Source organism: Heterocephalus glaber, unplaced genomic scaffold (genome assembly GCF_053883595.1).
Source record: "Heterocephalus glaber isolate CG9 unplaced genomic scaffold, H.glaber_assembly_v1.0 deba00001577, whole genome shotgun sequence".
In the NCBI taxonomy this organism is placed as follows: domain Eukaryota; kingdom Metazoa; phylum Chordata; class Mammalia; order Rodentia; family Bathyergidae; genus Heterocephalus; species Heterocephalus glaber.
The window spans coordinates 12559433-12576573 of NW_028258358.1; the positions used below are offsets into that span (position 1 = coordinate 12559433).

A 17141-nucleotide genomic window follows, 5' to 3' on the forward strand; every position below is an offset into this window, starting at 1 on the left:
GGACAGAATTTCAGATATAGAAGATAAGATTGCAATTAGTGACTAGGAAAAGAAAAATTGCTTCAAAATTATATGGAAACATGAGAAATCAATCCAGCATCTGCTAGATGATGCAAAGAAGAATAACTTAAGACTGATTGGGCTCAATGAAGAAACAAGAGAGAGTGGAGATGACATAAAAAATCTCTTCACAGAAATAATGGCAGAAAACTTCCCAAGCAGGGGAAAAAAGCTTGACATACAGATAAGTGAGGCATATAGGACTCCAAATGGCTTTGATCAAAAAAAATCTACACATAGGCATACAATTGTTAAGATTCCAGAAACACAACAGAAGAACAAAGTTCTCCAAGCAGTCAGAGAAAAGAAACAAATCACATACATAGGAAAGCCCATCAGAATCACAGCGGACTTCTCAACAAAAACCATCAAGGCAAGAAGAGCTTGGAGGGACATATTCCAACCCCTAAAAGAAAACAGCCTCCAACCCAGATTGATGTACCCTGCAAAACTATCTTTCAAAATTGATGGAGCAATAAGATACTTTCATGACAAAGAGCACCTTAGGAACTTCTTGAATACCAAACCAGCACTCCAAAGAATTTTACACAATATACTAGGAACAGACAGTGAGGATCACAACCCCAGGAAGCAAAGCAGAATGAACCCATCTGGCATGACAAGAAATTAAATGGAAAGGGGGAGAACCCAACAAAAAGAAAAAGTCATGGCAATGACAAGTCAATATGTTTCAGTTATAACCACCAATGTTAATGGTCTCAATTCACCAATCAAAAGAAACAGACTGGCAGAAAGGGTCAAGAAGCAAAATCCAACAATATGCTGCATACAAGAAACACACTTAATTCAAAATGAAACTCATAGACTGAAAGTTAAAGGGTGGAAAACAATACTCCATGCAACAGGAACCCCAAAAAAAGCAGGAGTAGCTATCCTCTTGGCAGATCAAGTAGATTTCAAACCAACACTGATTAAGAGAGATGAAGAAGGACACTACATCCTTGTAAAGGGAAGAATCCAAGAGGAAGAGATGACAATCATAAATATCTATGCACCAAACACTAGTGCACCCAACTATATAAAACAAATACTAACGGACATGAAAAGTCATATATGCACTAATACAATTATAGTGGGGGACCTCAACACCCCACTGTCACAAAGAGATAGATCAACTAGACTAAAAATAAGTAATGAAATACTAGAACTCAATCGAACTCTTGAACAAATGAACTTAACAGATGTTTACAGAGTCTTCCACTCCACAAAATCAGAATACACATTCTTCTCAGCTGCACATGGGTCATTCTCCAAAATAGACCACATACTCACACATAGAACATGTTTAAGTAAGTGCAAAGGAGTTGAAGTGATCCCCTGTATATTATCAGACCATAGTGGGATGAAATTGGAGATCCATAGCAAAAGAAACTCAAAAAAGTTCATAAACATGTGGAAATTGAACAACACACTCCTGAATAACCAATGGGTCACAGAGGAAATTAAAGAAGAAATCAGACAGTTCCTTCAATTAAAAGACAATGACAATACAACATATCGGAATCTATGGGACACAATGAAAGCAGTCTTATGAGGGAAATTCATACCAGTGAATACGCATATTAGGAAAACAGAACGAGCCCCATTAAACAACCAGATGCTCCACCTCAAGCTTCTAGAAAACGAAGAGCAGGACAACCCCGAAGCTCATACAAGGGAGGAAATTATAAAGATCAGAGGAGAAATCAATGCAATGGAGACTAAGAGAATGATACAAAAAATCAATTAAGTCAAGAGTTGGTTCTTTGAAAGAATCAACAAAATTGACAAACCTTTAGGCAACCTTGTCAGAAAAAGGAAAGAAAAGGCCCAAATCCATGCAATTAGGAATGAAAAGGGTGAAATCACAACAGACCCAGCAGAAATCCAGAGGATCATCAATACCTACTTCCAGAACCTATATGCCAATAAGATGGACAACACAGAAGAAATGGACAGATTCCTAGATACATATGAATTACCAAAGTTGAATGAAGAAGACCTAAAAATTCTAAACAACCCAATATCAACCAATGAAATTGAAAATGTAATTAAAACTTATCAACTAAGAAAAGCCAGGGCCCTGATGGCTTCACTGCTAAATTCTACAAGACATTTAGAGAGGAACTGTTGCCACTACTGTTTAAACTCTTCAATGAAATTGAAAGGGAAGCAATACTCCCAAAATCATTCCTGGAAGCAAGCATCACCTTGATCCCCAAAGCAGAGAAAGACCCAACTGAAAAAGAGAACTATAGGCCAATCTCACTAATGAACATAGATGCAAAAATCCTTAATAAGATACTGGCAAACAGAATGCAGAAGATCATCAAGAAGATCATACACCCTGATCAAGTGGGATTCATCCCAGGGATGCAGGGATGGTTCAATATACGAAAATCAATTAATGTAATACACTATATCAATAGAGCCAAGGACAAAAACCATATGATTATCTCCATAGACACAGAAAAAGCATTTGACAAAATCCAACATGCATTTATCATAAAAACCCTACAAAAAATTGGAATAGATGGTCTCTACCTCAAACTGATAGGAGACATCTATGAAAAACCAACAGCCAATATCATACTAAATGGTCAAAAACTGAAATCCTTCACACTCAAATCAGGAACAAGACAAGGATGTCCACTATCACCACTGTTGTTCAATATAGTTCTGGAAACATTAGCCACAGCAATTAGACAAGAGAAAGAAATAAAAGGAATAAAGATAGGTAATGAAAAAGTCAAATTGTCATTATTTGCAGATGACATGATACTTTATATAGAAGACCCCAAGAACTCCACCAAAAGTCTTCTAGACTTAATAACCAAATTCAGTCAAGTAGCTGGTTACAAGGTCAGCACAAAAAAATCAATAGCTTTCCTCTACACAAATGACAAACTCACTGAGAGAGAAATAGGGCAAATAATTCCTTTGACAATAGCATCCAAAAAACTGAAATACCTAGGAATCATCCTAACGAACGAAATCGAAGACCTCTTCTCTGAAAACTATGGCACTCTGAAAAGAGAGATTGAAGATGATATCAGAAAATGGACAGACATCCCCTGCTCCTGGGTAGGAAGGATTAATATAGTGAAAATGGCCATACTTCCAAAACTGCTATATGGATTTAATGCAATTCCAACTGAGATCCCAGAAGCATACTTCATAGGCCTTGAGAAAACAATCCAAAAATTCATTTGGAACAAGAAGAGACCCAGAATAGCAAAAGCAATTCTAGGTAACAGAGTCATGGCAGTGGGTATCACAATCCCCAGCCTGCAGCTATACTACAAAGCTACTGTGATAAAAACATCATGGTACTGGCAAAGAAACAGACTTGAGGACCAGTGGAACAGATTAGAAGATGCAGAAACAACGCCAGACACACTCAGCCATCTCATCTTCGATGAAGGAGCCAAACACCCTCACTGGAGGAAAGATAGCCTCTTTAATAAATGGTGCTGGAAAAATTGGGCTTCAACTTGCCAAAGATTAAAACTAGACCTGTATCTCTCACCATGCACTAAACTAAAATCAAAATGGATTAAAGATCTAAATATTAAAATAGAAACTCTGAACCAGTTGGAACAGAGGTTAGGTAGAACTCTTGAAGACATCGGTGTAGGAAAAGATTTTATGAACAAAACCTCAGTTGCCCATGAACTAGCACAAACAATCAACAAATGGGATCTCTTCTTATTAAAAAGCTTCTGCACAGCAAGAGAAACCACCAGCAGTGTGAAGAGACAACCCACAATGTGGGAAAAAATCTTTACCTACTCTTCCTCAGACAAAGGTCTACTATCTTGAATCTATAAAGAACTTAAAAAGATCAGACCTCCCAAATTTAAAGACCCAATCCAAAAATGGGCATCTGAAATGAACAGACATTTCTCAGACAAAGAAGTAGAAATAGCAAATAAATACATGAAAAAATGTTCAACATCACTGGTCATTCGAGAGATGCAAATGAAAACAACACAGAGATTCCACCTCACTCCAGAAAGAATGGCTGCTATCATGAAATCAACCAATAACAAATGCTGGCAGGGCTGTGGGGAAAGAGGAACCCTGCTCCACTGCTGGTGGGAGTGTAGACTGCTGCAACCACTGTGGAAATCAGTATGGAGATACCTCAAACAACTAGGACTGGAAGTCCCATTTGACCCCGCTATTCCACTGCTGGGGATCTTCCCCAAAGAATTAAAAGAATCATACCACAGTGATATATGTGCGCCCATGTTCATAGCAGCACAGTTTGTAATAGCTAAAACTTGGAAACAGCCCAAATGCCCATCAACTGGAGACTGGATGAAGAAAATGTGTTTTTTTTATAAAATGGAATACTACTCAGCCATAAAAAATGAGAAATTAGACACATTTATAGCTAAGTGGATGCACATTGAGGCAACACTCTTAAGTGAAATAAACAGGACACACGTGTAAATACCAAATAGTTTCTCTGGTGTGAGAAACTGAAAGTGTAAATAAGGACTAAATGTATAATAGGTAATGTGAAATAGGAAGAAAAGGGGCAAAGGGGAAGGAAGTGGGAGGGCTAGGGGAAAGGGTAGAAGAGAATGGGATTAATATAAGAAAATGGAAAAATAGGAACAAAATCTTTGTAAATAGGGAGGACTGGAGGGGTTGAAGGGAGGGCTGGGCAAGGGTGAAAAATAAGAACCAAGAGAGACTATGTAAAGATGCAAATTTCCAATGATGAATGTCATTATGTTGTATACCTAAAATGTATCAATGATTACAATGAATAATCGATAATGTAAAATAGGAAGAAAAGGTCCAAAGGGGTAGGGGTAGTGGGAGGGGCAGGGGAAAGGAAAGAAGGGAAAAGTAAAATGATGAGAAGTGGAAAAAATGGAAATAAAGTCTTTGTAAATAGGGAAGGGTGGAGGAGGTGGAGGGAGGGCTAGGAATGGGGAAAAAATAAGAACCAAGATGCATTATATAAAGGTACAGTTTACAATGAGAAATGTAATTGTGTTGTATACCTACAATGTACCAATAAAAGAATTTAATACAAAAAAAAAAAGATTAAGACCACACTATATAGTAGAAGCAAGCATCCCAAATCACCAGTGAACCTGAACTCTACGTTTTCTCTACAATTCCTTGCACTCAAAACTGAGGTTTGTGGTTTTTTGCTTTTGTTTTTGTTTTGCGGTACTGGAGTTTGAAGCCAGGGCCTTCACACTGAGCTACTCTTCACCCTGTTTTTTATCTTTTCATTTTGAGACAGGACCTCACTAAGTCACTAAGTTGCCCATGTTAGGATGGAGCTAAGTGTGAAGGCCTTTTCACTGGGTGCTTTCCAAAGCAGAAAGATCAAGACAGAGCAAGAAAATATTTCCAGTACCCTTTCTTTCTATATAAAGAAATCAGACTTGCTCTAATCTTGGGTTCTATGATCCCCTCATCTACCCAGAAAGCAAAATGGAGCAAGATAATAAAGAACCAAATGGTAAATAACTTGGGAAATATTGTAATAAGAGTACACCAATTAACCAATTTTAGAATCTATCTTTACTGTACATCTTTTTCAGTGTGAAAAATGGGAAGGGTAGGAATTAAATTCATTTAAAAGAATTGGGGGTGTGGGATGGAAATAAAGAACTATTCATTAAATTCCAAAGAATGTAAAGCCCAAAGATGTTAAGTTTCCCATAATTTCTGATAGTTATAGAAGTGAAGGCCCTTTAATTGGCCAGTTGGCCATTTTGTTTTTTGTTAGTGAAGGTAAAGAAACAGGCCTGAAAGGACAGGGTGTTGTCTCCAATAGATTAGATGGATGGCTGTTGAAACTGAAAGAACGTCTTGGTATTTCAGGATTCTGTATGAATAATAGGTGCTCAATAAAATGCCAACTAAATAGTCTCTCCAAAGACTGTCTCTTTGATAATGAGACTTAGAGATTAACAGAAGAGTTCCTCATTCAAATATGGGATTTCCAATATTATCCAAACAAATTCTCTGATATAAAACATCAAGAGCTGAGGACTGCTGTGAGTTCAGGGCCAGGCTGGGCTGCACAGTGAGTTCAAGGCCAGGCGAGCTACATAGTGAGACCTTTGCTCACAAAATCAAAAAATAAAGAAATAAATAATTTTTAAAAAATAGAAAAAGAAAGTTGCATAGCCTGAGAAGCTGCAGGGGAGAAGAAAGATGAGCACACTGTCATCTGCCAGGTGATCTAACATGGAGTAACGTGGCTTATGTTGACAAACATGGCTTTCTCACCTGCAGTCACATAAACAGCTTCCTAAAGGGCTTCTCACTCCTGCCTATGCCTTTCAGACCAACTCCTACAGAGTCTCCAGGCTGAATATGCAAAATGGAATTATCGGATTTCTTCACATTTTGTTTCAAATTCTCCAGTAAACCCCAAGAAACAAAAGCCAAATGTTTAATAAGGTATATGCCACTCTCCTTGATCTGGCTCTTACTGCCCTTCCAACAATGTTTCATTTGTTTACTTGGTTGGTTTTTTGTTTTGGTTTTGTTTATGGAGGTTTTTGCTTTGGTTTTCTCTTTTTTTTTTTTTAACTTGTTTCTGGTGGGACAAGAAGGCAGGCTTTTATTTTTTCAATCAAGTTTCAGCAGCACAGAGCTCTTTCATGAAGGCAAGCCTCTTCATCTTTCCATACTACGCTAACTGGTACTTATGAGACCCCTTCCCTTCCTCTTTCCTTGCTCCTCCTCCTCTCCCTTTTTAACACTACATTCTGGCTCTGGAGTCTCCTCTAGCAAGCCTAATAAGACATGGCTGTTTTCCTAAGCAAGTCTCCCTTTCTGACTCATAACTGGTCCAACAATCTTAACCCTGTATTTCCAAGTTATTTTACTATTATTTGGCCCTCTCAGTAATTCTCATCACCTTTGTGTCTTTGAATCAGATGGTAGATTCTCAAGAGATTTTGAAGGAATCAATGCATTAATGCAAATGGCTATACACGGAGGAGAGAGCCAGTGGACAATTAAAAGTCATTGGCCCGGCAGCAGCACTGAAGACCTCCTTTCTATTTCTACTCATCACCCATTCATGGGAGATTTATGAATGGAAAAAAAGGTGCATTTCTGCCCAGAGGAAGATTTACCTCAAAACTTAAGTGAGCATAGTAAAGCAGAAAAAATAAGAAGCTAGCATTCCCTCCTAATTATCCATGAAAAAAGCAACCCCAGGCCCAGGCTGGGGATGTAGCTCAGTGGAGCTGTGCTTGAACAGTAAGTGCAACAGTAAGTGCAAGGTCTTCAGCACGATACCCAGTAAGGGGGGTGGGGTTGTCAGAAAAAAAACAACTCCAATAGATACTAGAAGTTCTCAACCCTACCACTATTACCACCACCAAGTTCTTAATGGCAGAAGACAGAGAACTGACCCCTGAGATTCTACAAGTTCAGAAGATCTTTAATGTTTAAGGTTTTATCTTTTTAATTCATGTAAGTTTATCACTTTCTGTAAATAAAATATTTTATAAATCACTTATCAGTTAAATGACCTAATTCCTTTGTTTATATAGACACATTTCCCATAGCAAAATTGACATTCATATGCCCCATATTTATATTATCTCTTCCCTTCATTTTCCAACACCCGTAGAGATGCTTTTTTAAGAAGTACAGGATTAACTGTGGCTCCTCTGTATACATTAAAAAAAAACAAGTGTCGATCGTAATGTATGCCTTGTTCCCAATATAAAAACAACATGATTTCACACTTTTATAACTAATGGATGTAGACTTAGTTCATAGCTCCACCATTCCCATTTCCTAGACACCTTCCAATGAATCCTATTGCAAGTGCTTCTCCCCTTAACAATGGGGTTCTATCACAATAAACTCATCTTAAGTTGTAAATATGATAAGTCAAAAGTGCATTAATACCCCTGTGTTCATCAGCTTTCTATTGCTGGGAACAAATACCTGGCATATACAGCTTAAAAGAGGAAATGTTCTTTTGGCTCACATTTATTGGCTGGCTCCAAGGCAGAAACAGCATGGTGGAGGGTCATAGTACAGGAAAAGGTATTCACCTTAGGGCAGCAGGAAACAGAGAGGGAGAAAGGGGCCCAGCACAAGAAAGCACTCTTCCAGGTCACAACCCCAATGCCAATGACCCACTTCCTCCAATCAGGCCCAACATCATAACAGCTCATTCAGCTGTGAACTCATCAATAATCTACCAATAAGTACCATGTCCCCATGATCTAATCAGCTTCCAAAAACCCCATCTCCAAATACATGAAACTTTGAGGGGACATTTTAGATCTAAGCTATAACAACCCCTAACCTACCAAACATCATAGTTTAGCCACACAGTTCACTGAAGAGTATCAGTTGCATCACAAGAGAGTATTATACCAAATATCACTAGCCTGAAATCAGAATTCTTAACTCAAAATATGGTTTCTGCTCTGCATATTGCTTCTGCATAAAATTGAAAAATTGTAAGTTGGACAATCATAAGTCAGAGACTGACTAAACTTCCACAGTCCCTAAAGAAGGAAAAGGTACCTCCTGGTCATTTCTGTCTTAGCATCTCTCCATACAGAAAAGCTAGACTCAGAGATAGATAGATAGATAGATAGATAGATAGATAGATAGATAGATAGATAGATAGATAGATACATGTCTTTAATATAGCCTTCTCTGGAGTAGAAGAACCTTGTTGTATTGGTCAGCTTTTCCATTGTTGGACAAAATACCCAACACCCCAAATTTAAAGGTTTGATTTGGCTCACATTTTAAAGGGATTCAGTTCATGGTCAGCTAGTTCCATGGCAGAAACATAGTGGAAGGGCATGGTAGAGCAAAGCAAAAATTGCTGGTCATGATGGCTAAGATGTAGACATGGGAAATAGTATCAGAGAGGAAGGAGAAAGGGACCAGACATAGCACCAAGGTCATGCTTCCATGACCCACCCAGACACACTCAGAAGTGTGCTCCACCAATCCCCCAGCCAGATACCAAGCCAATCAAATGGACACAATCATGCTTAACTGTCACATCTGTACACTTCAGTGCCTACCAATAAAAGATTGGTAAAAAAAAATGACAGCACAACTAGACAATGGCATATCATGCAGAAGCCTATGTAGCTATCAAATAATCAAATGTAACAATGTAGATTGTTACATGGTCATGCATTCCAAGAACAGGTATGAAGTTATGTGATTACAAGAGGCCAAGGTATGAAACAGGTATAATTCCTACTGAATAAAAAAGGAGGGTAGGAAATCAGAAGGTATATATTTATATTTATATATATATATTTATATATATATATTTATATATATATATATGTCTCTGTAAAGATATACCAGTGTTTCCCCCTGAGAAAGCTAAGAGCTAGAAGATGGAGATTCATTTTTTATTAGATATATTCTTATACTGCTTAGATTTTTCACCCTATATATTAAATTTTCAAAACATACATTATATGGAGCTGTGGATGTACCTCAGCAATAGTGTTGCCTAGCATGCACAGGACCCTGGGCTTGATCTCCAGCACAGCAAAAAACAGTAAAAATTAATCATGTATATTTATGTATACAAAACAGAAGCTATATAGGGGAAGTACAGGCAAAAAAAAATGGGAAGGGTGAAGCCTGGCTCATTGTACCCACCCAACTTCCAGTTTCCTGGGCCATAATCCAGCAGACCCAGGTTTCTGTGATTTTCCCTGAGTAACACCGTGCTCACTTTATAGAGACAAGAACGTCAAAGACTGGACATGAACAGTACAGAACCCCTATATCCAAATGTGTCTTCTTTTTCAACATTCATGAGACCCTTATCTTCATAAATTGTACTTTTAATTAAGGCATAGTTCACAGCTGCTATTCACTTGTTTTCAACACACCATTTCTACTTACAGTCTCCATGTTCCCAACAATGGCATATGCTGCAAAGACGGAGGCTTGTGAAGGACTTTTATTCCACAGTAAGTACCCTAACTGCCTATGTGTTCCTGGCAATAAACTCTGGAGAAACCACCAGCTCACGCCTGGCCCAGCTGGCCAATTATTCACCAAGGAGATTTTCTGATGGCATAATGCTCATCATTAGTCCTACGACAGTTTGGAAAGCACTTTTAGTAGAGAGCTCTTTAAATGAAATTAAACCAGTGTTTGAGCAAATCCACATCAAGGAGTCAAGAGGAATAATTAAAGGAGTGAATGCTTTATTCTTCAGTGTTTAATAGAATACATAACAAGTCACATAATCAATGATTCACTACCTCACACACAGAGAGGAAAACAGTATCGAGTATTTGTTATACAACTGGTTGTGAACAGGGAAAACAAAAATCTCTAGACCATTTAGATGATTGAAGAAATTCTCAAAATTCAGGCATCTCTGAAAAGACTTCATCAGTCTTTTTTAAAAAGAGAGGGATTTTTTTCCTTTCTTGGCTTTCAGTTAGAAAAGTCAGATTCTCTTATATTTTTTCCTCTCCCCTTTTGAAAAAATGGCTCAATGATATGTATCATTTAACATGTAACATTTTCAACAAGTTCAGAATCCCAGAGAGTTATGTGGAAATCTTATGCTATTTAGCAAATGAGTTTTTTCAGATGCCTGGAAAAATTTAAACAACATTTTCAAATGCTGTTTATAAATTAATTACATTTTCAAAATTCACATCCATGAAGAATATTTTAACCTTTTGTCATTAAAAGGTCACTAATGTTGCTTGAGTGGTCACAGTGAATTTTCATTTCTATTCAATGGTATTAGAAAATTCACCTGCCTATAAACTGACAAAGACAGTTGTATAATCGTTTATGTTACACTTAATGTCCACATACCTCAAAACACATTTAGAATTTAAAAACTAGCTTGGAAGAAAATCACAAAATGCAGAAGTAATAAGAATTCTTGGTCAACAAGTTCATCTTCTTCCCACAAAAGATTATACTCTAGTAGAGACATTTTGGTTGAATTTCTTCCATCTAAATCCTCAGTATTATCAGAGAATCTAAATCCTCGAGCATTAATATTTTTAGATTCTTCTTGTCCCAAATTCTGACAAAGAAAAGTTAACTTCAACGTAACTTGTTTCTGGTTATAAGAAAACCTATTTCAGGTACTAAAGATAACTGGTAATAAGAGTACTATATTTTATTCATTTCTCAAGAGACAGACTTGGGTCATCTAAAAAGATTAATTCATGTTTTATATGATTTATAGGAAAGAAAAATGGGAAACTGCAAACAAAGGACCAACATTGATAGGTTTACAATAAAAAATTCAGTTTACTATTTTTAAAATAAGTCAATTATGTATAGTACTTTTAGACTATAAATGAAAGTCTTAAGGAATTCAACCTCTCCAATCAATATTTTTCTAAATGTCTGCATGTAAATTACTATTTTTCACGTAGTAGTACAAAATTATGTTAATATTAGACTGGAATTTACCATAATTTGAACAGTAAAAAAATTATCAAAGTTTCACCTTACATGGCTTTAATGTAGTAGTAACATTCCATGGAAAATTCCAATAAAAATTAGAATATGTTATGAGCACTGGGATTTGTCCATTTGATCTGAACACATTATGCATTTCCTCAGAGAAGCAACAAGTTATATATTTTTTTCTCATAATTGTTTGAAAGAGAAGTTTGGCAGTAGTATAAATTATCACTTTGCTATCAATTCAAGATCCAAATAAGAAACACAAGAATAAAAAGTGTTAAAAATGAAAAAAAATTAAGTCTCATACCGTCAAGGAAATTTTCCACAGCATAGTATTTTAAAAATTAGGATATGGTTCCTAGTCTACATATATGACAAAGCAATGTGTCAAATACTTGGTTCAAAAACATAAAACATGGTACCTGATTTTTTTTAGCCATCACTGTCAATGGCTTTTAAATGTCAGTTACATTTATGCACATTTATGTTAATTTATGCAGTAATTAGAGCAACATATGTGAATGCTTGCCTCTCTGAGTCAGACACTGCAGTCATAATTACCCGAACAGTTTACAACATTCTCCCAGGTAATTTGAATGGTGTCTTTCCAGGGCTAATTCAAATGGACACTGGATACCTTATTTCAGCTCAAGAGTGAAGACCAACATTTCAGACCACTTTGTAGACCTTAAGGTCTCTTTCTATAGTCCGGAGCACATGGAGAAAAAGGGTCCAAAAGTGCTCATGCCAAGTCATCTTTCTTTAGTTATACTATATACCCAACATAAAATAAGTTGCCTGCTCAGTCTTTACCACTGAAAGTAGACAGTTTTCATGTACTACCTAACCTCAGAGGGCACAGTGACTCTTAGAAAAAAAAGAGGTGGGTTTACAGTCCCTAACATTAAATTCCCAGTCTATTAAATAACGTAGAGAACGCAGGATCGGGGTTAGGGGTGGGACAGCTAAGATGCCCATGTGTAAGACAGTGAGACAGTTCAACTCAAAGTTTTACAAGGTGAAACTTGTAAGAGTCAATTGGCAGAGACAAAACTTTAGCATCTTTTTTATGCCTCTTGGAGCTGGGCAGACTTGACCAGAATCAGATTTGCGGAGTCATGCCATCTGTCAGTATTAAAGATGTTCTCAACCATGTGCTTTTTTGTTGAGCAATCCAACAAGGATGCCATGGGGTAGAGAAATCTCTGTGACACATGATGGGTCAGTGAGTGACAGATCTAAACCATTTCAGACCTGAAACAAAGTTCTGATGTATTAGTCAGAGAATAACTCAACATATAAGCAAACAACTTCCTAGGTTTCTGCTTCCATTTCCCCTAAAATTAGTCTTTGTATATAATGCTAACTTTTCTAAAATATGTAACTAGAACTTACCTCTATTTCCCAATGAAAATGAATTAGTGAATTAAAATTACAGGTACCTTGGTTTTAAGTAGAAACTTAATGAACATATGATTAATATACAACTAAGATCCTAGCCAAAAAAAAAAAAAAGTATGGCACAAACTCAGTTTACAATTACATAATTTTTCCTGGCCCAATCTCCCATACACAAAAACATAAGAAACTCGACAGAACATGTTGTTTTAGTTATATACACCATCTGATGCAAGTTACAGGGGGTAAATATAGGAAATTTTATAGCATTAGTAAATGAATTAAAAAACTAAATAATTCTTGTAAAATGTTTATATATGGTATATACAGATTGAATCACGTGTCTAAGAATAAAACTGTTCCAATTTGTAACATGTCATGAACATAGTAAGATACAGTACAAGATTCATTTTTTTAAAGAAAAAATAGCACTAAACACTGAAAACGAGTCTTATAAAATCTTTAAAAACATATTTCAGAGAAAGATGCTGAAACAAACAAAAAGGCTTCTCCATCATCACAGAATATCCAAAGGATGCCTCACAGTATGAGGAGGATTTGAATCCCTTCTCTTAAGGTATACACAGGATATACACTAGGAATTTATTCCACGTGAGAGTAAAGGCATAAGGCAACCAGGTCTCCTGTTCCTGTTGCATTTATCTAAAACGCCATTTTATTGCTCAGCTCACTTTTAAGTACTTATTTGCCCTCGTTTAAAATATTCTTTTTTTACAGCCATCTACAGATGGGCAGCCCTCAGTGCTTATATTTTTCTGCAGCTCTGTCACTTGAAAAGATTCCACTTTACTTTCAAACAAATTACATGAAAGAAGGGACATGTTCCAGGTTTTCAGGTTTGCCCAGAAGTCAACATTAGCTGGGCTTAGAGAAAGTTAAGATTTTTAACAAGAAACCTTAAGTCTAAGTAACCAAAACCAAAGATTTTGCCCAAGTAAATAGATTTTTAAATCAGGATTTATAATCATAAAACAGAAGTTCAAAAACTAAAACCGTACTGGGTTACTCTTTGGTTAGGATATACGAGTACTAACAACTTCTAAGTTTAGGACTCAAAGCAGTTTAATGAACTACCAGTTAGGTCTGTTATTAATCTCAATAAAATGCTTTGCAAGTTTGCGTTTGTTTTGTAATTTTTAAATGTGCATGTCCTCAAACTTTGGTACAGACTTCCAATTTTCAGATAATAAATGAGTATGTCTGCTCCTCCCTTCCCACCCTTCCTCCCCTCTTTCCTCCCTCCCAACCCACCCCCCATTCCTAGAGCTAATGGTTGTATGGTCCTACTGTCCACAACAACGTACACTACTACCCGGCCGCATTTAGTCACTGCCACCTAACACCCCGCAGCGCTTGGAGTCCCCAGCGGCTCGCCCTCTTAGGAGGCAGCCAGCGCCTTTACTTCTAGCCTATGAGGGCTGCCATATCAAACCACGGAACGGGCCCAAGGAGAAAGGGCGCCCCCGCAGGCAGGAGGTTCTCTTTCTACAAGTTTAAACCACAGGCGAAGACCTATTGTGTGTGCCAAACATCCAATCTTTCACTGTACCCGCACTAGTCTTCTACCTCCAACTCATCAAAACTTTACTCATTTACAGTCACTGAATTGGCTCCGTGGGGTCTTAATTCCAGTATTGAAGTCTTCCATTCAGTCTTCTAAAACTACTTTAAAGAGACTGTAATGATCTTTAAAAAAAATAAAAAAATAAAAAAAAACCACTCTCCCAGACAGTGTTATCAGTTCTAGCTCTTAAAACGCATATGAGTCAAAAAGGCTTGAGATTTCAAGAAATCTTCTACACACTGGACACCCCCCAATTCATTTTTCCCAGGTACTTGGTGACTTTGTGGCCACGCTGCCCCACTAGGTCCAAGCTGAAGTACAATGGTGGGGGAGGGTGCTTTGAGGCCGGGAGTTAAGGAAGGGTGGGATGGGAACTAGGTCTGAGAGCTCTAGGTTAGCAAGGTCCACAGAAAACGAAGCCCAGAGGATCTGTGGCTGCAGATTCTGCAGTGAGGGCTGACAAGTCTGGCCGAGCTACTGGAGAAGGTGGGAGAAATCGGGGAACAGTGGGCAGGTGGGGGTAACCTATAATTATCCCCGCAGCAAGGAAGAGGGGAAGTGGGCGCTGGAGTCGCGAGGGGTCTAGGGAGCTCACTCCCTGCAGAAGACGTACTCGGTGTAGCTGGTCCAGATCTTGTCCTCGCTCTGGTCGGTACTGCTGGCAAAGGCGCAGGTGCCGGTGGAGCTGCACGCCACCATGTGGAAGCCTGACTCGGACAGCTTGTCAAAGGCCTGCTCCAGGAAGTTAAACTTGAGGTAATAGCGCGAGGTGTAGCGCTCCGGGGGCCTGTCGGGGTCCCGGCTCTCATTCAGGGTGTCCCCGAACACTTCCTTGGCCAGCGACGTCTTGCCGCACACGGTGATGCGCGCCACCCGCCGGAACTTGGCGTCCGCCTGCGCGTCCCGCCCGATGGTGTAGGAGCCGCGGTAGCCGATGGTGATGTAGCCAGAACGCCGACTGCCGTCCAGAGACTGGGACGGCGTGAGCAGCGGGCCCGCCGCGCCCCCGGACGGGCTGCGGCTCGCCAGCTCCAGCGTGGGCGACGGCGCCCCGGCCGAGGCGCCCTCCTGCTGCTCGGGCTCTGCGTAGCCCAGCGGCAGCAGCTCGTCACCCAGCGACCCCTCCTTGTGCACCCCGCGCCGAGAGTGCGGCGGCCCGAGGCCGGGCTGCTGGGGCGCTCCGAGTCGGCGCACGAGCTCGGGCAGCTCGAAGTACTCGGCCTCGCGCTGCAGCCGGCTGCGCTCGGGGAAGTAGTCGGGCAGCACGAGCTGCAAGTCTCGCAGGTAATCCAGGATGTATCGGAAGAGGAAGCCGTCCCGGTCCAGAAAGAAGCGGCCTTTACTGTCCCGGGCCAGCTCCTGCGGCTGCTGTTGCGTGAACATGCGCCAGAGCAAGGAGTCGGGCACCGACACCACCGTGCAGCGCCGGGTCACATACACCTGGCCCCCCACATTCAGCTCCACGATGTCGGGGAAAAGCGGCGGCTCCGCGGAGGAGGACGAGGAGCCGCTACCACCCCCGCCGCCGCCCCCGTTGGGTAATCCGCGCGTGCTGTCCGCCAGGGCCATGGCAGAGCGAGATGTCCCGGCCGGGGCAACGGCAGTGACTGAGGCCGTGCTCCGGGGCCGCAGCCGCCTTTCCAGGACCCCCGCTCAGCCCTGCACCCCGGCCGCCTCCGAGAGCTGTGCGGTGCGAGCGCGCCGCCGTGCACCCCCGTGAGCTCCGCTGCGCTGCGCCGCGCGCTCCAGGCGAGTGCAGGGTCGCGGCCCGCGCGCCGCTTAAGTAGAGCCGCCCGCCCGGGCGCCAGGCGCGCAGGAGGAGGCGTGGGCGGCTGCGGGCGGAGCGGCGGAGCCTCGCCCCCCGGGAGGGGGAGGGGAGCGCCGGGACCGATTTGCATCTCCACGCAGGACGCGGCGACGGGGCTGCTGGCTCCACCCCAGCTCGCGCGCACGCCGGGGACACTCGGCTCCTCTCCACGAGCCCCGCGCTCCCCTTCTCGTCCCGCCCAACTTTCTCCCTCTTCCCGAGGGCACCCATCCCGGACTGGCTGCTCGGGAAGACGGCTGTTCTCTAGAGGCGCCCCCTCCCCTGCCCTCCCCACCAGGGTGGCTGGAAGAGAGACGTGAACTTTCTGGCGTCCCCCGCCCGCCGAGTGGAAATTGCGTGGCTGCCTCGGACCCGCGGACTCCGGAACTCCTCGTTTCAAACAGTGCAGCAGTGACGCTGCTGCATTCAGTCCTCGTGTCTCTGGAAGTTCTCAAGAGGACCAAAATAAACAAACAAACAAAAACCTGGAGAGACAGAGGGGCCAGGCCATCCTGGAAGCAGCCACATTTTACTCAGGTTGCTGCCATACAGATTAGAAAAATCCTAAGAAGCAGAAGACTAATCTCAGGATCCAGCCATAGGGCGCTTTCTGAGAGTTTATTTTCTGTGTGCAGCTTCAGACTCATTGGTCTGGAAACCTCAAAATAAAAGGCGTTGAGTTGAAATGGCAAAAGGTGTCTTGGGGGTGACCAAGGCAGTTTTCCTCCCCAGCAAAGGGCAATAGTAAGGTCGATGACACCTTTCAACTATCAGTGAATTGTGCCAGAAAATGCAGATCTAATTAATTTTTAAATCCACCTTCCAGCGCCTGCGTGTTTATTC

General features: G+C 40.8%; 1 protein-coding gene across 1 annotated transcript; it reads right to left on the reverse strand.

The window, feature by feature from the left end:
• Positions 1-10254: 10254 nt before the first annotated feature.
• Kctd12 (potassium channel tetramerization domain containing 12) lies at positions 10255-16263 on the reverse strand. The gene has a single exon (XM_021258664.2). The coding sequence runs from the start codon at positions 16058-16060 to the stop codon at positions 15083-15085; it is 978 nt and encodes a 325-aa protein (XP_021114323.1). The 5' UTR covers positions 16061-16263; the 3' UTR covers positions 10255-15082.
• Between the last annotated feature and the right edge of the window lie 878 nt (positions 16264-17141).